This window comes from Silene latifolia, chromosome 4 (assembly GCF_048544455.1).
Source record: "Silene latifolia isolate original U9 population chromosome 4, ASM4854445v1, whole genome shotgun sequence".
NCBI classification, from domain to species: Eukaryota; Viridiplantae; Streptophyta; class Magnoliopsida; order Caryophyllales; family Caryophyllaceae; genus Silene; species Silene latifolia.
In genome coordinates, this window is record NC_133529.1 from 41,265,576 (window position 1) to 41,283,812 (window position 18,237).

The window sequence follows — 18,237 nt, forward strand, 5'->3', positions numbered from 1 at the left end:
ACTATATCACATTTCCTTTGGTTTATATCAAAGTCTTCACTTAGATAATCCCATTCCTGGAAATCTTTGAACTTCTTCAAAGATTTCTCTATTTACCTTATTAAGTGAACATATTAGTGTCAACTTAAATCGTTTTTTTTTTGGTGAAATGTAAGCTTTCCATTAAAAACAAGTAATCTAATACAGATTACACCATTCTGACTAATACAATTTCAACCCATACTGAGTTTACAAATATAAATTTACACTCTTCAACCAATCTAAATCTCTCCTATCAGTCACTGGATGAAGCCGTGCTAAAATCCTGGATGTAACTTCACGTTTGATCAGGTTGCTGATAACCTCCGGTCTAAGTACACATCCCTCCACCCTTGCTTTGTTTCTTTGCATCCATATGTGATAGTATGTAGCCATAACTATACACAAAAGAACACCCTTCTTCAGGCGTGAACCATGTCCATCACCAGCCCACTGCATATGCTGAGATGTGGGAACAGACATGCTACACAACTTGTTAATCTCAGAAAAAATCATCCTGCCATAAGCACACTCCTGAAACAGATGGATATGAGTTTCAGGAGCACTACCACAGATCAGGCACTCATCATCAGCAGCAATACCTAGCTCAAATAACTTCACCTTTAGCTGCAATTGTTCTCTAGCAATGAGCCAGCCAATAAATTGGTGCCTAGGCACACACCATCCATTCCAAACATATTGATGCCATTGCACAGCTTGAAATCTTTGTCTTACCAGCTCGTACCCACTACAAATAGTATACCCTTTGCTATCAAGAACCCACTGACCATTTTGATAACCAGAAGCTAACCTATCTTTAACCCTACAAATGGACTTCCAACCCCAGCTCATATTCCCACTGGGTTGATACTCCTGCCAGTCAGCTCCTTTCAGGTAAATCTGATTGACCCACTTTACCCACAGTCTATCTAGACTATAGTAAATCCACCACACAAGTTTCCCTATGGCAGCTATATTCCAGGACTGACTATCCTTGATGCCCAATCCTCCTTCCTCCTTTGGTGAGCAAACCTTCTTCCAACTCACCATAGGAACCATAATATAGTCCACACTCCCATCCCATAAGTAATTTCTACAAATAGAATTGATTCTATTAATCACACCTTTTGGGATTAGGAAGATATTCACCCAATAATTATAAAGAGTAGTAAGCACAGAGTTCACCAAGACCAGTCTACCAGTGTAAGAGAGCTTTTTAGAGCCAAAACTTCGAATCCTGCAAATCAGCTTCTCCACTAGTAAATTACAATCAGCCTTTGTCATTCTACCACAAGTAATAGGAACTCCTAAGTACTTAAAAGGCATGTGTCCCTCACGGAAACCTGAGATCTGCAAAATATCATCTTTCACAGCCTTGGATATCCCATTAAAATAAGCATCAGTCTTAGTAGATTTCATGTTCAGGCCGGATGCAGCAGAAAATGTGGCAAATGACCTTAGTAAGACCATAATGGAAGCAATATCGCCCTTGCAAAATAAAAGAAGATCGTCTGCAAACATTAGGTGAGAGAGCTTCATCTTATCACAAAGGGGGTGGAACTTAAATGGTAAGTTTTCAGTAGTATATGCCAACACTCTACTCAGGTACTCCATGGCAATGGTAAACAATAGAGGAGATAAAGGGTCACCTTGCCTTAACCCTTTTGCCCCTTTGAAATGACCAAATGTTTCACCATTGAGGACTAAAGAATAGGAAGCAGTTTGAATGCACTCCTTAATTAACAAAATGATCTAAGTAGGGAAGTTTAAATAAACCAACATCTGCTCTAAGAACCCCCAATTGACTGAATCATATGCCTTTTTGAGGTCTACCTTGAGCATAAATCTAGGAGAGATGGCTTTCCTATTATAGCATCTCACTAAGTCTTGACAAATTAGTATATTTTCCACAATGCTCCTCCCTTGAATAAACCCACCCTGATTTTCACTGACAATATGAGGGAGGACCTTTGCCAACCTATTACATATCAACTTGGATATGCATTTGTAAACAACATTGCAGCATGAAATAGGTCGAAATTGAGTGACACTATGTGGCATGTCACACTTGGGAATTAAAGAAACAAGAGTATGATTAATTTGTTTGAGGATCTTCCCAGACTTGAAGAAGTCCTGCACAGCATCACACACAGTCCCCCCTACTATGTCCCAAGTGTCCTTGAAGAAAGCACTAGAATAACCATCTGGCCCAGCAGATTTAGAATTAGGGATAGAGAAGATAACCTGTTTAATCTCTTCATTTGTGACAGGGCTCAGAAGAATAGAATGATGCTCACTAGTACATATCTTTCCTTTCTGAACAACAGCTTTAGAAACATTAATAGTCTCACCAGATGTCCCCAACAAATCAGTATAAAAGTCAATGAAGGCTTGCTGAATCTCCCCACTATCCTCACACAGGACACCCTGACTATTCTCAATTCTCATAACTCTATTCCTTATTTGCCTGCCTTTAATAATACTATGGAAATATATACTGTTGGTGTCACCTTTCTCCACCCACATTGCTTTAGACTTCTGAATCAGAAACTCATGACAGGCATCCTCCAAAAATCTGACACTACTAGCTGCTTCCAGTTCAGTATGAATAAGTTCAGCATTTTGAGGATCACTTCTAAGCTTAATTTGGATAGACTCCAAATACATTCGAGCCCTAGCAGCAGAATTCTCTACATCATCAAAATCAACTCTATTGAGCTCCTTCAGGGGTCTTTTAAGATGCTTCAACTTTTTAACCAAATTAAACATCTTAGTTCCAGGCCAATGTTTTCCCCAATTAGTCTGCACACATTGAGTAAAATCCACAGATACTTACTCCACATGTTGAAATATTTGAAGCTCCTATTTCTTTTACCCACATCAATTTTCCTTTGTACTACACAGGGAGTATGGTCAAAAGTGCTTTCACAAAAGAAGTGTGCAAAAGCCTGAGCATTATCCCTCAACCAGTCCTGATTTACAAGTACTCTGTCAAGCCTGCTATAAACTCTGGTAGCCTGATCATGCTTATTACACCACGTATATAGAGAGCCAGTAGCAGGACAATCCATAACCTCACACTCATCAACACATGCTTTAAAGTCTTCCATTTCTTCCATTGTACTATTACCTCCTAATCTTTCTGAAGGATATAAAACAGTGTTGAAATCACCACAAATCACCCAAGGCCCATGTACAGTTTTCTTAATCTCACACAACCTGACCCATACGTTTTTCCTCTCTTGAGTATCATTGAAAGCATAAACCATTGTCACATAAAAAGTAGCCCCAGCAGCCAAATCAGTAGCTTCCAAATGAATAAATTGAGCATTGTAGTCTAGAATATGAACTCTAAACAGGGAAGGATTCCATAAGACCCAAATTCTCCCTCCCTTATGGTACTGAGTATTAGTTGTTAAACACCAAGAACTACACAAATTATTCCTCACTGCATTTAGAGACAAAGGCTTTACCTTTGTCTCAAGGAGGCCAAACAGTCTTATCTGATGAAGGGCAAGAAAGTTTTTTATAGTAGATTGCTTAGATAGACTGTTCAACCCCCTAATGTTCCAAAATCCCCAGTTACTCATTACCCCCAACTGGAGGCAATGCACTACCATTTGTCCCTATTCCAACTTTGGGGGTAACATTGTTAATAGACTCTAAAAGGTTCGTATTCCTACTCTGATTAGAACTGCAGCCCGCCGAGAATTTCTTGTCATCGAGCCTAATAATTTTACGAGCAGGAGTATTGGCCATATGATACTTACCATTACTAGCCCAGGTCACATCAAAATTATTAGGTTTTTCATAAGGAGTGCACACATTAACAGATGGAACTGGAGCCTGAGGAGACCCAACAGGAGTGCTACTTTTAACAGGTGCAACCGGTTGCTTTGGCCTCCAGCCTTTCCGAGGACCCTTCGGGGATCTTCCGAGTACCCCCCCCTTCTTTTCCTTTCTACACTTCGCTGTCTCATGCCCTATTCCTTGACACTTAGTACATAAGACTGGTTTCCATTCAAACTCCACTTTCAGACTAATTATACTACCATCTGAATCCATGAATTTCACATTACTAGGTATAGGTTTACCAAAAGGGACGTCAATCATCACCCTAGCTAAGCTTAACCTAGTTTGTTCAGTTGTAGCACCATCACATCTAACAAACTTACCCATCAATCCAGCAATTCTAGGAAGACATTTCCCCCAGAATTTTAAAGGGAGACTATGAATCTTTACCCAAACTGGAACTTCTTTGATCTCCTCCTTCTCTAAGGCCGCATCCTCACTCCAAGGTCTGATAATAAGAGGCTTATTATCAAAGAGGAAGTGCCCCTGATGAAGAATTTGATCTTTAGCTGCAGCACTTTTGAACCGAAAAAAAGTGTTGCAGCTAAAGATCAAATTCTTCATCAGGGGCACTTCCTCTTTGATAATAAGCCTCTTATTATCAGACCTTGGAGTGAGGATGCGGCCTTAGAGAAGGAGGAGATCAAAGAAAAATGATATATCATTCTATTTTGGATCAATGATTTACAACCTCGATTTCCTTTTCAACCAAAAAGCACGAGACATCTTGCTTTGAATACAAGATACGCATATACCATAAGATCTAATGGTTTCAAGAGTACTCGATAACTCTTTGCGTTCATCATTCCAAAATCTAAGGTTTAATCTTAGGTTACCAATTTGAGTCTTGTATCATCTTCATGATATATCATTCTAGTTTGGTTTAGAATATAATCACCTTGATAATGGGCTAGCCATACATCAAATTATGGTGTATAGGGTCACAAAAGTGAAACCTCTTTTGTATCTTAACAAGTTTATATTCTTATTTAGAGTTTATGCACTTAATAGTCACAATTAAGTACAACTTTAAATCCAAAAACTAGATTGAGTACACAATTACTCTATCTCTCGACATTATTTGATGCTAGTCGTCATATTCTAATCATCCTATGTATCAAACATAATGATGAAAACCACCACCGGTTTCTAATATTGACGAAGTAGTACTAGCAAAATGTATGTCAATTAAATAAATAAAGAACTAAGTCTTATTAGATGTCCCACAACTAACTTGCTTATTCTTTAACAACTTGGGGTAGTTTCCTTTCTAGTGTCCAACATCTAAGACAATGGAAACTTTATCGGTCGGGATTGATAGGTTTAGTATTGTCATTCTAAATAACGTTACTTTTAACATTACCTTGTATCAATTCCATTCTATTTTTACTTCTTTGAACCTCATCCCATCTTAACGGTTTAAGAGAATGCTCCCACTTATTTCAAAGAATCTTTACTTAGAGAAGCAAAGTTGAATCTTATGAAGACTGCTCTTCAATTCAATCGTTTTAGTCTTAAAACTTTCATTGAAGTGGTTGCGTTATTTTGGTCAATTACGAATTCTCACAAATCTAATTACCAAAACAATTTATCGCTTCAAGGTACTTAATTCAATTAAGTATATGAAAAACAATCCATTGTAAGTAGATGTGTTAGTCAAGAATCAATAACCTGTTTGATAATGAATAACTTTTATCTATACTCTTCACATGAGATCCTTCCAATGGATAATTCGAGGTTTTTAGAAGAAAATTCAAATTTTGTCTTTTGTTACGATGTTTTAATGGAGTTTTGAATCGAAATGATATCGTATAAAAATGTGGTGAAGAAATAGAACAATATGATAACGGAATAGTGGAAAACTTAACATTTATCGTTTTATTAATACTTGTAAATAACAAGTAAAGCATTTACATAGTGACCTCTACCCAACTATGATAAATGATTCCGAGATCCAAATTCATATTAACTTGGGCACGGGGTAGCCGATGAAACCCTTATCAATATAACTCGGTGGATTAACTCTTTAATCGATTCTACTTTTAGAACTCTCGGTCGATAAAATTACATTAACATTTATCTTTAGCCCAAAACACATCCGACAAGGGCACGGGGTAGCCGATGAAACCCTTATCAAAAAACTTTTGTTGAGTTCAATCCAAATTTCGAATAAATGTGTCCATGATCCAAATCCACATCAACTTGGGCACGGGGTAGCCGATGAAACCCTCATCAACATGAATTCGGTGGATTAGACATTTATCACCCACTTCCCCTACGTAACAAGGTTTGTACCCCGGGGTGACCGAGTGCACTCCCTCGCGAAATAGGTTTTCATGGTTTCTACTTTTTGGTAAGGCTAAGTCTCAATTGTTTATTTTAGCGAGAGGTCATGCCAATTTATTATCTATCACGTTTTAAGTGAACTAAAGCGGCGAACTACGATAATTGTAATTGACACGGTCGATATACTCGATTAAAATGACAATGCATGTTTTAGTTATGGCGATTTAGCGATGCATGCAACATATAAATAAAATGCAAAGCATAAATTAAATCCTAGTATGGCCTTCCTAGAATAGTAAATCTAATAAACTATTACAAATTCGGAAACCAACTCCATTGGTCCCTAGAACTTCGGTCTTGGCACGCATCTCGAGGTAACACCGTCTTTAATGGATCGCCTTCTTGAGTGGCACCGTCTTCAAGGACTCCGGAATAAATAAATTACATAACAAATTACATAATTTCCTATTATACATTTGTAATTAAAATAAAAATAAATCTATTAAATTACAAAACGGTGATACGAGATCACAATAAATTACAACTGAATCGATATTCCCATACATTTCGGGTAATACCAATTAAAAACTAAGGCCATACTAAGTAAAAATTACATAATTCAAAAATTACATAAAATAAAATTATGACAATCATAAATTAAAATGCAGCATTATATTATGTATGAACATGCCCAATTTTATGCTAAATCGCCTTTAAGGAGCCAATATCGTATATTAAACGGTTTTTACGGATTTGCGTGATTCAACCTTTTAGAATCACAATAAATTACATAAATTCATATTTATGCACAAGTTAATTACCCTAACCAACTTAGGACTCAAAATTAGTCTCCACTAACTCTTTGACTATAATTAACTCATATATCTTAAAATTGTTCATTAATGGACCCAAAATTACAATAAAATGCTATAAACTTCAAATAAATCACAAAAATTTCAAATAAATTTAAAATTTGAAATTTAAACTCATGAACATTCTGTAAAAATACCATGACACTCATAATGTTCAAAAACTTAGGTTAAAATTTTCGAAATTTATCCGGAAAAACAATGTTGCGGTTTATCGATTTTAACAAATATAATTATAAAAACATGGAAAAATTATATTTATCAACTTTTCAATTTTAGATCTGAAATAGGTAATAAAAATGCAACATGTGACGTTTTTCCTAAGTCATGGAGTATGTTTTAGCAATTATTCACTAATTAAGTCACTATTTATGCTATTTTTCATCAAAAATTCATAAATCATGCATAAACACTTCAATATAGCCTATTATTTTACACATATCTTGTAAAATTGCATGTGACATCATACTAAATTTCTATGACCATATTCAAAATTTATCTCATATTAACCCATTTTTCATTTAAATTTGATTTTTATCATGAAAAATCCATATTTCGAGCATAAAAACTCCAAAAATTCTAAAAATTTCCAGATCATCTAAAAATAATATATGTGAAAACATATCCAAAAACCACTGGAAAATTCGAAGTTTAGCTAATTTTAGTCCGAAAATGACATGTTTATCATAAAATCACATTTTAATGCCATTATTAAATAAAATGAACAATAAAAATCCATAAATTAACCAAAATATACTAAATACATTTTAGGATCAGAAACTTTAACATGCATAATAAATTTCGTGATATATCATAATAAACACAAATTTATAAGTTTTATATGTTAATCGTATAACTCGGAAAAACAATAACCGATTTGCATGCAAACAACCTAAGGCTCTTGATACCGCTTGTTGAAAATCTATATCTCATTATTAAACATATTCATATATGTTTCAAATTAATTTAGTCATAAAATTAATTACAAATCTTATGCATGCAAACTAAATAAGAAGAGATAAGAAATCAATTTCTCACCATTTAAATTTCGGTCAAATGGGCACCAACAAGATCTCCTTCTTGTTAGTTCTTGAGCTTTCCAATATTGGATGAACATACATGACTTCAAAATAGAAGCCCTCCAATTAGTAGCACCCAAGACTATCCCTTAATCCCACAAACTAATATGTACTAGATATTTGTAATGTGGTTTACCTTAAAATTGATTACTAATACTCATATACTACTACTTGTATTATTAGTTATTGATTTATACAAATTAGATTCATCAAACTTGATTTTATGATGAACAAGAGAGAGAAGTTTTATGTTTTTCTTAAAACATGAGAGAATGAAAAAATTAAGAGAAAAACTCTCTAATCTTATGTCCAAAAACCGGTGGGGGGGGGGGAGTTTTAGGCCCTTTTCATTTTGCTTTTTGTCTTCACAAGACAAACTAGTGTAAGGCTTTGTCCATAGTCATGTCACTATCAAGTGTCATGGACAAATGAATAATACAAATGGAAAAAGACAAAACTTCTAAGCATGCCCACCTAATTTCAGTTTATATGTAGTAATATGGAGTCCATTTTATTTTTGTCAATTGTACAATTGTATGTCATGTGACATGTCTTATGTCTTATGTCATGTTTTAATTTAAAATGCATATTTAACAAATTAAATATCATTTACAAATTAAATAAATCATATTTAACAAATTGACTAGTAATTTAAAATTACTTTCTCATAAAATGGTCATTTAATTACTAGTTAGTATAATTCACAACATCTTGTAATTATAACTAACTTATCATTCTCATCTCGCGTGTTTCGCAAACACCGATTAATTTTAGTAATATAACTTCTTAAATTACTAAATAAAATCACATTATAATAAGATGTCATTTTTCTCTCTTATAATAATTTGTTCAATTTTAAGGAATTAATTAATCTGTATCGTCATACAATTAATTAACCTTTTCAATTAAGGGAATCGTCCTATAGGTGTGACCTCAAGGGATCAACTGATCACCACCGTCGCACGACAGTAATGTCAAACTCTAGCCAGCCAATCATTACCGATATGTGTGGATCAGTTGACTATATATGTAATGCATCATCCCTTTCGTATTCTTGGTATGAGATTTAAATATGTGATCAATATGATCAACAATTGTGATCGCATTATTGTCGGGGACACTTACTCGAACAACTCTAACTTCCTAAGCCATCTGTTCTTACACCAATACTTCGCGTTCATCGTAGGTACGGTCTCAAACAACTCATCCCCCGATGGAGGTGGAGCCTCAAAGTCAGTCAGTCTCTGGGATAAACGGGTTACTATGGCATCACATGAAATGTGACGGTTCGGAGACCGTGCCGTAATCTCTAAACTAGAGCACACAACCCCGGGAGTACTATAGTAGAAAGGCTTCCCCCGACGAAGGTTAAGGTAAGACATCAACAACATGACCTCGTGAGAATTCAGCTTACTCACATCATCCCTTGCGAACAAAAGGCAGGTCATAATCCTAAGAAACATGCGGAGGGATACATGATGAACGTCATTGATTAGCATGGCACTAGCACTAGGAGCAGGTCGGCCAGTCAGGTATGGTAGGTATTGGGGTGCCCCACTGTTCTTTGCAACATTTCTAAGGTATCCCCCCTCTTTCGCCTCTAGGCCCAGGTGGTCGGCAAACTCGTCTAGGGTCAACTCATGATCCTTATTCATAAGACATAACGAAACGGTCTTCCCTTTCACGTCATACACAAAGGAGCTTAAGAACTCCAGAGTAAGATAGGGGTAGGACTTCTTACGTAGGTGGTAAAGCCCCTCCATCCCCAAAGTCTCAAAGATGTGAACTATATCCCCTTTAACCCCCAAGGTCTCCAAGATGTCAGGGTTCACACATCGGGTCGGTCTCATGGTCTGACTCATCAGGGCCACAAAAGCATTACGCTGCTTATAGTCAGAGAAGATTACCGATGGATATTCTTCCACCGGAGGAACAACGAGTTCTTGGCTAGATTGACCCATTTCCAATTGCACATGGGCACGAGTCCGCTTCTTAGCTGGGGCTTTTGTTTTCGGCATGCTGCAAAAAGATGAATTTCAACAAGGATATTTTTAAAAAATTTGCCATAGAACGGACTGTTTTTCAAATCATACACTTTTAAGACGATGTTTTAAGACGGATTTTTCTTGCAAAACACAAATCATACTGTCCAAGAGAAGCATTTATATCATCAAATAACTCTTTAAGGAACATCCTAAGACAATCTAAGGGACCAAAAATCAAACTTAGAACAAACCCTAGAAAAAAAAAATTTGCAACATAGGATGAGCGATTTCCAGCATAAAATCGTTTTAGGGAATGCATAGGCGATGTTTAAGAGTAATTAAAACCCAAAATATCAAAATAGAAACACCAAATTCGGATTATAAAAGCTAGGGATTCGAAATTTTGAACAAGTTCTATCATAAATTGATAACAAGTTGAAGAAATTGATTAAATACTTTACCTTGATTGAGGTTTTACGCAAGCAAGAATGGAAATCCACAAGCATTTACCAACAACAATCACCCAAGAGTCTTGAGAGAGAAAGAGTTTTTAAGGTTTATGAGGAAAAGAAGAAGATAAGAGGCGGAAATAAGGAGGAAAAGAAAAGTTATGGGGTTTTTAGAATAACCGGGTTGAGTCGCGATAACCGGGTACTCGGTCGAGTATAGGATTTACTCGACCGAGTATAGCTTACTCGGTCGAGTACTTGGTATGCTCGGTCGAGTATCCAGAGATCAATAGCACGTATAATCTGTCATTCTGGGTACTCGGTCGAGTACCTCTTTACTCGGCCAAGTGTGGCCTACTCGGTCGAGTAGAAACTCTACTCGGTCGAGTTCAAAAGAACAGAAACGGAGTTTTAGATTTTCAAAGGTTTTTCCTGCAAAACATATACCGACATTCGGAGTTCCCTACAATCGATCTCGTCACCGTTGGTCCCTAATTCTATCACTACGAAGCACAACACAAATCATAGATGTTATTAAGTTATTTACGAGTAATACATGTTTCTTGCACAAAACCGTAGTAAACAATTCACGTCACAACTAATGCATACGACTAATCTTGACTACACAATAGAAACGTTTGAGCTATGAACTTTCATCAACATACCTTATCGCACAATTCTATACACATTCGGTACTTCATTACTCCTATGGAGATCACATACAAACACATTTCAGACACGAGGTCTATCATACTCATCTACGAAGTTTCCTGGTCACATATTACCTTGCTCAATTCATGCCACCCTTTTATCATTCATCCAATAACTCACAAACTTAATCATTCACAAGTACTACACCCATAGTATCATGCACACATTACCACACAAGCTACTGCAAACAAGTACATATGACGCACGCACTTAGCACAGACTACTCCTATACATCTACCCTTCCCACGGTGACTGGCTTAAGCATGATTGGGGCCGGGATTCTGAGATGAGGGCACTTTCTCACCCAAAACCGACATAAGGGGGCTCCCAATAGACATATACCAGGTTCATTTTAATTTGACACCCTATGTTCATTTGGTTCATTGGTTCAGGTTCCAAAATCATTGCTCTGATACCACTTTATAACACCCCCGTTCACCAAGGTGCCTTACCAAGGACCACCCCCGCGTATGAAGATGTTACCATCTCGGTTGCCCGAGGTAGTAGATCAAATAAACAATGAAAGAATATTTATTAAGTAACCTTAAGTTTTTACAACGGAGAACAACGTGGCAAGAGACAACAAGGATGACTATAAAGACAACTAAGCCACTGTCAAGGACTTCTACTTCGGTAGTGTGGTGACTCGAATCCCTTTCAAGCCTGCAAGTAACATGACCAACTGTACCTGACAAACAAACAGCTCACCATCCCCAAATGGATCACCACAGTTTTGAAAACATAACACGGGGTCAGTTTACAGTATAACAAAATAAGATAAGTACGAAAAGACAAAATAGTTGATCATCATCCACCTCCAACTCCCGATCTCACATCGTCACTGACTACACACTAAAGTGTGTAGCCCTGCCAGATTACCCATCGCAAGAGATAATCCTTACCGCCAGTGGGGGACCGCAGCTAATCCCCACCTAAGCCCCCGCTCATCAACGAGTGATAACCCTGTTCATTAATGTGCACATCCTCTTCTGTGGCGGGTTCCACAGAGGGCGAAACTAGGGCATGAAGCCACTCCTGCAAGTGACTCCACTCAGCCGAGGACGCACCTCACGAACATCATTAACAACCATCACAACAACCACACCAACTCCAACACACCAACAATGATCAGTAGATAATCAATCGTACAACAGTACAAAAATAATCTTAATAACAATTAAACAGTAAACCGAGTAGGAAAACCTTACCTTATTGCTAATCCAAGAAAATGCATCCAACAACTAGCCATGCAATACTCCGAGACGAACCCTACAAACGATACCACAAACAATTACAAAACTACCCTGAAGACCAACTGAAAGACAACAACGAAACGGCGACTTACCTTAAGAAACTAACCGAAGTCGACAACGATGACATCCTTGGTTGAATACTCTGCATATAAACCAATCCCCTACCAGGGTTAGTGTCTAGGCTAGATGAGAGTGTAGGGAAAGGTGGGTGATAGGTGAGAGAGAGATAAATATTAGGGTTAGACAGAAAAGGAACCGTCGAAAATGAATTAAGACTTACGAACTTGCGTTTTATAGTAACACATCAATAGCGGCTATACTCGGTCGAGTACTCCTATACTCGGCCGAGTAAGCCTTACTCGGTCGAGTGTTAACACCACTCAGTCGAGTAGCCCCTGCTAGGCCGAGTAAACCGTCACATATATCCGTTATACTCTCGCCTATCCCCTTCTACGATCTTATGTGGTCAAACGATCGGTCAAAGGGTTCTTAAACAGGGCGGGCATTACAGTACATACGACCTAGTTTATCACCTTGGGGTGCACCAGTTTTGTTTGTGAAAAAAAAAAAGCTGAGAGTATGAGGCTATGCATCAACTATAGAGAGTTGAACCATGTCACCGTGAAGAACAAGTATCCTTTGCCAAGTATTGATGATATTTTTTACCAGCTGAGTGGTGCAGGAGTGTTTTCTAAGATCGATTTGAGGTCGGTTTATCATCAGTTGAGGATAGCAGATGAGGATATTCCAAAAACAGCTTTTCGGTCGCGGTATGGTCATTATGAGTACGTGGTGATGTCTTTTGGGTAGACTAACGCACCGGCGGCTTTCATGGATCTTATGAACCGGATTTTCAGCCCATTCTTGGACAGGTTTGTGGTCGTCTTTATTGATGACATCTTGGTCTACTCTAAGACTAAGGAGGAGCACCTGAGGTTAGTACTGTAGACTTTGCGAGACAATCAGTTGTATGCTAAGTTGTCTAAGTGCGAGTTTTGGTTAGAGAAGGTGGCTTTTCTGGGCCATGATCAAAAGAGGGTGTGTCGGTGGATCCTAGCAAGATTGAGGCAGTGACAAAGTGAGAAGCACCGAAGAATGTAGTTGAGATTCGGAGTTTCTTGGGTTTAGTTGGCTACTACAGGAGGTTCGTGAAAGACTTTTCTAAGATCGTCAGGCCTATGACAGCTTTGATGAGAAAAGAGACCAGATTTTGTTGGGATGAGAGTTGTGAAACGGCATTCCCAACCTTGAAGGAGCGTTTGACCACAGCTCCTATTCTAGCTCTACCTGAGGGAAGTGAGAACTTTGAAGTATACACCGATGCTTCAAAGAATGGATTGGGTTGTGTGTTGATACAGAATGGGAAGGTTATCGTGTATGCATCGAGGCAGCTGAAACCGTATGAGGAGAACTATCCTACTCATGTTTTGGAACTAGGCACAGTTGTTTTTGCTCTAAAGATTTGGAGGCACTACCTTTATGGGGCAACCTATAAAGTGTTTTCGGATCATAAGAGCTTAAAGTAAATCTATACGCAAAAAGAGCTGAACATGCGACAGAGACGGTGGATGAAGTTGATTGGGGACTATGACATGGAGATCATCTATCACGAGGGTAAAGCCAATGTGGTGGCAGATGCTTTGAGTAGGAAGAGTGTATATTCGTTGTGTACATCTATGTCTTTGATGAAGCTGAGGGACGAGATGTCCAAGATGGGGATCCATATGATTCGAAAGGGCGACACCATCGAGGACTTGACTATCGAACTGGACTTGTATGATGACATAAAGAGGAAACAGGAACTTGATCCCAAGATTCAAGAGTTGAAGTCAAGGGTAGAGAGTGGTACAGTTTCGAGGTTTTCTATCCACACAAATGGAAGTGTTCGTTTTGATGGGAGTTAGTGTGTACCTAGTGACGTGGACTAGAAGAAGTTGGTCATGATGGAGGCTCATTGCACTCCTTATTCAGTTCATCCGGGTGGTGACAAGCTCTACAAGGACTTAAAGTAAACGTTTTGGTGGCCTAATATGAAGAAAAATGTGGCGGAGTTTGTGGCTAAGTGTTTGACTTGTCAAAGAGTAAAGGGTGAGCAACGAAGACCACAGGGTAAGATTCAGTCTCTTGAGGTACCAGAGTGGAAATGGGAGTCGATTTCTATGGACTTCATCGTGGGGTTACCAAGGACTCAACACGGTAACAATATGATTTGGGTGATTGTCGACTGTTTAACAAATTCAGCTCACTTTATTCCGATGAAATATACTTGGACTAAGATGCAGCTAGCTATGGGATATAGGAAGCATGTGGTTCGGTTACATGGGGTATAAAAGGATATAGTGTCAGATCGTTTGATAAGAGTTGCAGGATTTGATGGGAACTACCTTAAAGATGAGTACAGCTTTTCATCCTGCGACAGATGGTCAGACTAAGAGGACTATCAAGACTTTAGAGGATATGTTGAGGGCTTGTGCCATGGAGTTCGGTGGAAGTGGGGAAGATAGGCTGGACTTGATTGAGTTTTCATACAACAACAGCTATCACACTAGCAGTGGGATGGCACCTTTTGAGGCTTTATATGGGAGAAAGTGCAGGAGTCCGGTATGTTAGGATGATAGTGCTGAGGCTGTGGTTTTATGGCCACAAATGGTGCAAGATACGATTGAGCAAGTTCACATGATTCGCCAAAAGATGAAAGCAGCTCAAGATCGCCAGAAAAGTTACGGGGATTTGCACCGCAGGGACATTGAGTTCACGTTAGATGACAAGGTCCTTTTAAAAGTGTCACCTATGCGAGGGGTGATGAGGTTTGACAAGAAAGGGAAGTTGAGTCAGAAGTTCATCAGCCCTTATGAGATTCTAAGCTGCGTAGGTGAAGTAGCTTATAAGCTAGCTTTACCATCATCGCTTGATCGGGTCCACAATGTGTTTCATATCTCACAACTCCGGAAGTATGTGAGTGATCCATCACATGTGCTTGAGATGGAGAACATAGAGTTAGACGAGTCTGTAACTTATGCCGAAGTTCCTAAGGAGATCTTAGACCGTAAAGTAAGCAAGACAAGGAATGGTGAGACCGTCTTACTAAAGGTAATTTGGTCTAATCACAATGTGGAAGAGGCCACATGGGAACCAGAGGAGTCTATGAGAGACCGTTTTCCTCACCTTTTTGATAATGTATGTTTGGTTATAGGGACATAATCGTTGTCTTTTAAGGGGGGTAGGAGATGGTCGTGTGCATGTTTTTGGTTGTTTGAGGTCAGCATGGTTGTGTTGTTGGTATCTTTGAGCTTGGGATGAGTTGTTTTGTTATGTATAGTTGGTGTGGTTGGTACCTTTGAGTAGTTGTGGTTGTTGTCAGTGTATAGTTAGTGTTGTGTTGTGTTGTGTTGTGTTGTGTTGTTTTGTTTTGTTTTGGGTATGCTATGAACTTCGGGGACGAAGTTATTTTTAATGAGGGAAGACTGTAATACCACGATTTTCTGGGTCTTGTTACTCGGCCGAATAGGGTTAACTCGTCCGAGTAAAGTGTCGTGTGTGTTCTGGCCAGGCTACTGTCCAGGAACACTCGGCCGAGTAGTGTAATACTCGGCCGAGTAAGAGGTACTTGACCGAGTAATATTGGTACTCGACCGAGTAACCGTTCTGACAGGTTTTATTTCCGCGGTTTGATTAAGGATGATTAAAGGTTATATAAATCGTGTTTTACAGTTAATTTTCACTTTTACCAAAACCTATTTACATTCTACGCTTCTCTAATCATCCTTAATCACTCCCAAGTCATTTGATCATTCGTGAGTCTTTCTTTCATCTCTTTCGCGTCAGATTCGTCGGTAATCCACTAGTTTCATATCTTTTGTTTAGAGTTGTCTTTTAGGGTTTTGCCCTAATGTTGGATTTGGAGGGAAAAGGGTTGTTTGGCATGATTGTGATTAGATTATTATGATTATTGTTAGGTAAAGGATTCGTAGAGGAATATTTCTAGCTTCTACTGTATACTCGTGATTCAGATCAGTGATAAGGTAGGGTTTCCCTACTCAGTTGCTTGTTTAATTGATTTAAGATGATTTATTGTGTTGATGGCATGATTGGTATTGTAATTGGAATTGTCTTTCTTGGTTGTTGGAATTGTTGTTGCTTATCTATGTTTGTGAGGTGCGTCCTCGACTGAGTGGAGTCATTTTCGGGAACGGCTTCACGCCCTTGATTTGCCCCTTGTGGTTCCCGTCACAAAGGGGGATGTGCACATTAATGGATATGAGTTGTTGCTCGTTGCGATGAGCAGGGCTTAGGTGGGCATGGCTGCAGTCCCCCACTGGCGGTGAGGATTACCTATCACGGCGGGTAATTTGGCAGGGCTACACACTTAAGTGTGTAGCCGGATATGTGATATCATTGGAGTTAGAGAATGGTTGTTCAGTTGTTTGCTTTGGTTGTTTCTTTGCGATTAACTTATCTTGATTATTCAGTTTAATGACCCCTTTGTGTTTGGTAAAACTGTGGTGATCCATTCGGGGATGGTGAGCAGATTGTGACAGGTGATGGACAAGGATGGGATGTGATCACTTTGAGTCTAGCTTCCGCTGTCATGAGTTTAGATAATTTAATTTGGTTGTATTGAGATTTATATACTTTTACTTTGGTTTTCAGTGGAGACGATGTAATCACTAAATTTTATACTTTATTAATTGTTCTTGAATTGTTACATTTGGTATACTTACCTCAGACAACCGAGATGGTAGCATCTTCACATGTTAGGGTGGTCCTTGGTAAGGCACCTTGGTATGTGAGGGTGTTACAAGTACCTATCAAGAGGGAGTGGGAGGTGTCTCCCATGAGGGTGGGGGTAATGTTTTCTATGGAAGCGGGAATGGAGAAGGAGCATCGAGTTGGGCACCGGGATTTATGGAGCATCATGGATGCAATGTTAATGCAATAATGGAAGATGCGGTAACAGACACCTCGGGTGAGACAAGTAGTGCGGATTATAGCGCGCGGAGGGAGGGGTCGTCGGCGAACAATGAAGGAGCCTTAGTCCAGTGGGTGAAGAGGTTTGGCAAGAGGAGAAAGACCTGTTCTTAGTCTTATTTATTTTTAAACTTGTTTGACTTTGCGTCGATTGAGCCTTGAACAATTTATTTTTATTGTGTTGTAAACTCGGCCATAAGGCCAAAAACTAGTAGATGGTATGTGGTAGGTTGGTGCAATGATCACCATTGAGACTCCATTGCAAGTATACTAGACCATAGGTAAGATTAAAGGCCATAAATGTCCAAAATTCGGACAGCCCAGGTGGCACTCGACCGAGTGCCATTCTCACTCGACCGAGTGGAGGTCCACTCGACCGAGTGACCTCTCCTACTAGACCAAGTAGGCCGTGGACAGAACCTGGAAACCACCTTTAAGTTTAGCACTCGACCGAGTGCAACTTTCACTCGACCGAGTGACTCCCATATTCGACCGAGTAGTATGGAATTGGCCATTTCTAGGAACTTCCGACCGTATAGGAGGTATTTGACCTTGATTCCGTGACTATACCAACTTCCTCTTAGCCGAGCGACCATGAGAACTTGATACGGTAGACTTTCATGAATTGTTTACGTTTGACGATGCGCTTACTAGGTCGACTGCGATTTTGTGTATTATCCTTCAGGATGTGTAGTTAAGGTATAGTAATATGGCATGAATAAGTGGATAACAAAAGTAAAATAATTAACATATATGATGTGCATTAA

The 18,237-nt window shown here is 38.8% G+C and overlaps 1 protein-coding gene across 1 annotated transcript; it reads right to left on the reverse strand.

Moving 5' to 3' along the window:
- Window positions 1-228: 228 nt before the first annotated feature.
- On the reverse strand, window positions 229-1,632 carry LOC141651428 (uncharacterized). Its single transcript, XM_074459141.1, has one exon. It carries the CDS (start codon window positions 1,630-1,632, stop codon window positions 229-231), a length of 1,404 nt encoding a protein of 467 aa, XP_074315242.1.
- Window positions 1,633-18,237: the final 16,605 nt, after the last annotated feature.

Bases quoted from the DNA above. Each gene is read 5' to 3' on its own strand.
- LOC141651428 (XM_074459141.1), bottom strand. From the start codon at position 1,632: ATGGAGTACCTGAGTAGAGTGTTGGCATATACTACTGAAAACTTACCA.